At 56.5% G+C, this 5,197-nt stretch overlaps 1 protein-coding gene across 1 annotated transcript; it reads right to left on the reverse strand.

The window, feature by feature from the left end:
• Positions 1–625: 625 nt before the first annotated feature.
• On the reverse strand, positions 626–2,165 carry LOC123063123 (translation initiation factor IF-2). The gene has a single exon (XM_044486859.1). It carries the CDS (start codon positions 1,988–1,990, stop codon positions 833–835), a length of 1,158 nt encoding a protein of 385 aa, XP_044342794.1. The 5' UTR covers positions 1,991–2,165; the 3' UTR covers positions 626–832.
• Positions 2,166–5,197: the final 3,032 nt, after the last annotated feature.

Here is a 5,197-nt window from a genome sequence, read left to right on the forward strand (position 1 = left end):
CCACCGTTTTGCTGGTTCTGTCCATCCATCCATCTATCGAGATTGGTCCCATGAGCAAATTGTTTCTTGCTATCATGGTGCAGACAGCAGCGCATGTCTGCATGCATGGCCATGGCCACGAGTCATGCGCGGCCTAGAACAAGCACAGCGTGGGCACGGGGCTGATGGAGGAGTCCTGAACCGTCGACTGGGGTGTGGTGTGATGCATCGCCATCGATAATACAGGCCGCTACCACACAAGATCCCAGCAGATTTAGCAAGCCAGCAGGCGCATGTGCAGAGGCGTCCAACGGCGTACGCCTTGTTGCGTAGCCCGTGGCGGCATGCAGCCCAGAGCAGTGCATGCCCATCCGCCCCGATCCATCCATCCATCCATCCATCGTCGATCCGGCTCCGGTGCGTGCATGGACGGCGGGACAGGCGCCGCAGAGGCCTCCCTGACTTTTCCAGCCTTTTGCCCCCAAATCATTTGGCATCTCCCACTCAACCAACCCCCATAAACCAATGTCTCGCCGTGCAAGGGACCCGGGAGTCTGTGTTACACGCCACATCGATGTGTTTTTTTGCGTGTTACGGTTTTACTACTGGCTAGTGGTACATGGACATTGAGTTGGACGGTTCATGATGGAGGGGACGGCAGCTTGAGCTGAGCTATCATTCATGGCGATGCGTGGTACAGTGCAGAGATAAGCAGGAGAAAAAGAATGCTTAAGCTAGCGAACGAACGGGTGGCGGAGGAGGGGGTCGTGCAAGGGATCGACGAGAGAGACGAGCCTGTACCGGCTCGAGTCCTATGTACATTCAGCGAGTGGCGCGGTGTGGCTCGTCGGGATCAGTACACCTTCTTGGAGAAGAAGGTGCCGAGGCCGAACAGCCCCTGCGGCGGCACGCACTCCTCGCCGGCCACCTCCGCGCAGGCCGCGTTGTTCCGGCACGCGGCGGCTGGCGCGCTCACGGTCGCCGGCGCTGCGTCTGCAGCAGCGGACGCCGTCGCCTTGTCTGCTGCTTCGCCGGCGTCCGCTTGGACTTGGCTCGTCGCCGCGTCGTCTTCCGGGACGGCCTTGTTCTTGCCGCTGGCGGTGGCGTTGCTGCTCTGCTTCTGCTCCGCGGCGGCTTGCTGCTGCTGCTGTAGCTTGTTGCGCCTCAGCTGCCAGACTGGGCTGGCTCTTCCCAGGCGGATGCCGTTCGCGCTCAAGCCTGCTCTGCCCTGACCGCCGGGAACCCACCGCCTCAGCATGGACGTGGCGGGCGCTTGCGCAGCGGCCTTTTCCGCTGCCGCCGCGATGGCGACGGCCGGCACCCCCGACCCGGAGGCCTCGCCGCGGGAGTTGCTCCGGGAGCACGGCGCGCTGCTCACCTTGCGCCCCGCCGCCGTCGCGGTAGCCGCCACCGGTGCGCTGGCAGCAGCGGCACTGGCGTTGCCGGTGCTGGGAGTGCTCGCCTTGGCCTTGCTGCTAGCGCCGGCGCCGGCGCCGGAGGTAGAGTGGCCAGCGGAGCGGCTCCGGGAGAAGGGCCATATGTTGATGTTGATGAGCTCGGCGTTGCCGCTGACGCGGCGCTCCGCCTTCTTGGCGCGCTCCTTGGACTCGCCGGTGGCCTTGAAGATGTCCTTCCACTTGAAAGTGACCGCGGGGAGGTCCAGCGTCGGGACGGCGCAGGCCTCCGCAAGCGGCTGCGCGGCAGGCTCCCCTTCCTCCTCCGGCGGCTCCGAGGAGTCGTTGACGTCGACGTTGGGGTCGGCATCTTCCTCAGCGTCTTCCTCGCCGTCGTCTTGGCCGGCGTCGGGGCAAGGAGGAGGGGCCTGGAGGGTGTGGAGAGGGAGCACAATGCCGTCGGAGAAGAGCTCGTCGGCGGTGAGCAGGGCGGGGGAGGGGAATGTCCCCGGGTTCTTGCCCACCATCCAGAACTCGAACTCGGGCGACGCGGTCGGAGACGGCGAGGAGCGCCCGGACTCGGGCGGAGACGACGGCAGCCCGACGACGACGTCCATCGCCCGCTCGCCGAGCAATCCAGCCCCCCACGAACGCGGCCTGGGCTCGGACGGGGAGCACGAGCGAGCTCAGCTAGTAGGTGCAGGACAGCATGGGTGGGAGGGACTCGGCGCAGCTTGCGAAGCGAGGAGATGGGAATGGGGATGGGGGCGGAACGAGAAAGGGAGGCGTACGAAGCGACTTGACACGCGTATTTATCATCAATCACATCAAGTGGGGAGCTGATTTCCACGTCTCGCCTCGCGTGCCGCAGGCCCGCATATGCGCTCTGCGATCTTTGTCTGGTGACGCGCCCCCGCCCCGCCCAGGAATTACCGATCGAGCCTGCACGGTGAAAGTCACTGCGCAGTTAAACAACTGCTTCGTGCCCGTGCCCGTGCCGTGGAGCGCCGCTGCGGCGGCAGTGGAGCAATAAACCACCCGGCGCACGGAGGTGGCAGTCAGTCACGTACGCTGCGCCGGTGAAAATTAATCGGGCCGTGATGAAGCCCACAGTGCGAGCCGTCCGTGCACCGCAGGCGCGTCATGGCGACGTCCGTGCCGGATCAGTTAACGTGCGTGCAGCACAGTGCAGGCAGCTCACGGCGTGCTTCAATGCGTGGCCTGGGCAATGCGTGCCCCGCGGACGCCGGACGCCACCCAGGGTGCACGCTACTCTAGTGAAAAATTCAAGAACGATTGAAACCATCCCAAGTGTCTCTCTCGAGGAGTGCGCCGGGGAAACGAGTTGGCCTGGCGACGAATGTCAAACTCCCTTCCAGTTTAGTTTCTGACGGGCTGGCGGTGGAAACAATCGACTGCAATAACATAACCGCCGTGCCCTAGGCTAGTTTTGCGTGTGTCCATGTTGACCTGGCGAGATGGTCGAGCATGGGAGAAACGGTAATGAGATCGGCACGAGCAAGCCGAGCGCCGCCGCGGGTGCTTATAAAAAAAAGGAAATGCATCGGCATATACTGCCCTCGATGGCTCGATGGTAGCGATGGTCAACTTGCGTGCCAATGTCCTCGCCGAGGCTCAAACGCATAGCTGCCCTAGTTGCTAGTAGTACAATGCACCTACTGATACATTATTCTTCTTGTCTGAACTAAAATCGTTTTCTATTCTGAAATCAAGGTTTTAACTAGTTTTCTTTTGCGGAAGAAATTTTTAATCGGTTTTCAGTCTGAAAGATGCCACCAGGAGGGCTTCTCCACATGGTCCATGATCTTGCATTGCCAGGATAAATTATTGACTCTCGCCACAAATTAAAAAAAAAGGCATAAAAATCTCCCTCAAATTAAGATTGCCTGGGTCTTCTAGGCTGCACCAAAGATCCATTATCATATGTTTTAGGTTGGTTATTCTGGTTAGAATCGCTTAAGGATATTAGTATGCATTCTTAGTGCGTATTGATTATTTTGATTTTCTATAATAAAAAATATGGTTATGCTAGAGACTTTTTTTCGCGAATAGGGAAAGCTTCCGTATCATTTCATTGATAAAAGAAATTAGATTGAGTACATGAGGTGATACAACATATGACGGACGCAAGAGATGTGAGCATGGTGCCTGAAGAAGAGAGATGTGAGATGCTTGACCCAAACAAAGAAAATGGCAGCTAAACTCGCCAACCGAAGAGCAGCCCAACCAACAGCTAAACGACTAACATCTCCAAATCCAACATCAAGGACGCCGCGTACAAAACAAGACAACACCTTCATAGAGGAGAGCAACGCCCAGACGCCGTCGTCATCCGATCCGGGAACCGGGCCTAGGGTTTCCGCTGATGCTCGAAGAGGGACACAAATAACGGCCATGACAGCGCCTTCAAGAAGGAAACGACACACACGGGTGTCGATGCTGCCATCATAGGATGCATGGATTATGCCCTGCCAAATTCCGAGCAATCCCAAGCCGTTAGAGCATGAATCGGAGAAGAGGAAGTCGTGCATAGGCCGGAACTGCGACTGCAGGAGGGAAGCCAGGCCCGACGCCGAAGGAGGCATCGGCCGCCGCCAAACGAACGAGCTCCGGAGGAGTGGGATGGATGGTTGAGCAGAATGAGAGGCAACGGGGATGTATTGTGGCCAGAGCCCCGCACGAGCCAGGATATGAAAGGCAGCGCAGATCAAGGATCGGATCTCAAAAAGAGACGTGCGGAGGGGTGAAGGAGAAAAAAAAAGGCCCCGCCGTCACCATCCCAGGGCCTGGCGCGGCTTCGGCAACTGGTCCTCCTACGACTACGATGCGCGGGTGGGTGGAAGAAGAGGGTCTGGCTGGCGGCGGCTAGGGGTTTCCCTGTGTCGCCCGGCTCAGACGATGCGGGGTCAGGGGACAAGAAGGTAAAAGAAACTCAGTTCACCGTAATTTTATTTCGTCCCCCGCCATTGTTGGGGCCTACCGGTGGAGGATAATCTAGTACGGGAGAAACGATAAGGCCCTGGTGGATTATCGTTTTTGTTTTAAAAAATACACGTATCGGCTCGTCGATTCGTTTTGGGCTGAAAATTTGCTCAGTGGCCTATAAGGCTGGTCATAGTGGGAGTAACATAGGTAGTAACATAGATGCCATATAAGCAAAAATGATGATGTGGCAAGTAGTTAATGAGGAGAGAGGCAAATAGAATAACATAATATGTTACCATCACATAGCGGTTTCCAATGCATAATGAGTCTACAAAGTAATAAATGAAGGCAACTATGTTACCACACCTATGACACTACCCACTATGAAGGTAAGTAGTAACATAGACTAGTAACATATGTATGTTACTAGTCTAAGTTACTCCCCACTATGACCAGCCTAAGACAACACCTCTGTATTAAATTACACCGATCCCCAAGTGCGGCGTAGTGTGATGGGCATGAGCTCAAGCTGAGCGCCGCCACGAACCCTATACATACAAAAGTAAAAAAAAGAAAAGAGAACCAAGGCTAGACAAGCACGCTCTCCTCGAACCTCGATGGTAGCCATTGTCAACTTGTCTACCAATCTCCTCGTCGAGGCTACAATGCACCTCTCTTGCCCCCTTCTCTGATTCTGAATTTCAAATGTAAACTAGTTTTATTACCTGAAAGATGCCACCAGGAGGGCCTTTGCACATGGTCCATGATCTTGCACCGGCAGTATAAATTATTGACCCTCGCCCCCCCGGTCCCCCAAATTTAAAAGCCCGTAAAAATCTCGCGGGATCTATGACAGTATATTACTATCTGTTTACGTA

Source organism: Triticum aestivum, chromosome 3A (assembly GCF_018294505.1).
Source record: "Triticum aestivum cultivar Chinese Spring chromosome 3A, IWGSC CS RefSeq v2.1, whole genome shotgun sequence".
Taxonomy (NCBI): Eukaryota; Viridiplantae; Streptophyta; class Magnoliopsida; order Poales; family Poaceae; genus Triticum; species Triticum aestivum.

Coding starts and splice junctions, on each gene's coding strand:
- LOC123063123 (XM_044486859.1), bottom strand. CDS start 1,990: ATGGACGTCGTCGTCGGGCTGCCGTCGTCTCCGCCCGAGTCCGGGCGC.